This window comes from Myotis brandtii, unplaced genomic scaffold (assembly GCF_000412655.1).
Source record: "Myotis brandtii unplaced genomic scaffold, ASM41265v1 scaffold1057, whole genome shotgun sequence".
NCBI lineage: Eukaryota > Metazoa > Chordata > Mammalia > Chiroptera > Vespertilionidae > Myotis > Myotis brandtii.
In genome coordinates, this window is record NW_005353568.1 from 401,680 (window position 1) to 402,233 (window position 554).

Consider the following 554-nt stretch of genomic DNA (forward strand, 5'->3'; position numbering starts at 1 on the left):
ACTCAGCTGGGGAAGCCCCAGGCAGGCTGCGGGGCCTCCCGTCCTGTGTGGTCACAGTAACGGCTGAGTGGCTCCTCTGTGGTTGGACGGTGATGTCTGGCTGGAGCTGCCTGGGGGAGTGGTCAGGCCTGTAACTGACAAAGAGACAGGAGCTTGCGTGCGGCAGGCAGGCGTCGCGGCAGCCAAAAGGCTGCGCTCGCAAACCTCTGGACCCAGAGAGAGGGAGGCCGGGAGGCCAGGAGCAGGGTCAGGGTTGGGGGCCTGGAGCTGGTCCGTGTCAGGGCCCCGTGGGGGCTGCTCAGGAGGCTGGTGGGCTGGAGAGGCAGAGGCGGCTCCTGCAGGGGGGGAGAGGAGGAGGTGGGCGCAGTCTGGGGGCGGCTGAGCCCCTCCTTCCCTGGAGCCCTGGGCAGCACCTCGTGGGTTGGGGGTAACGCGTGTGCCTCCCGCAGCCCAAGAAGCCGTGCAAGCGCAAGGAGCCGATCCAGGCCAGCACGGCCGGCGAGGCCATCGAGAAGATGCTGGAGCAGAAGCGCATCTCCAGCAAGATCAACTAC

The 554-nt window shown here is 67.7% G+C and overlaps 1 protein-coding gene across 1 annotated transcript in view; it reads left to right on the top strand.

Annotated features, from left to right (window-relative positions):
* BRF1 (BRF1, RNA polymerase III transcription initiation factor 90 kDa subunit) overlaps positions 1–554 on the top strand; it is a 66,192-nt gene that overhangs the window by 37,699 nt on the left and 27,939 nt on the right. Inside the window, exon 16 of the mRNA XM_014540583.1 lies at positions 450–553. Within this exon, the coding sequence (XP_014396069.1) occupies positions 450–553 (104 nt within the window). The remainder of the gene's footprint in view (positions 1–449; position 554) is intronic.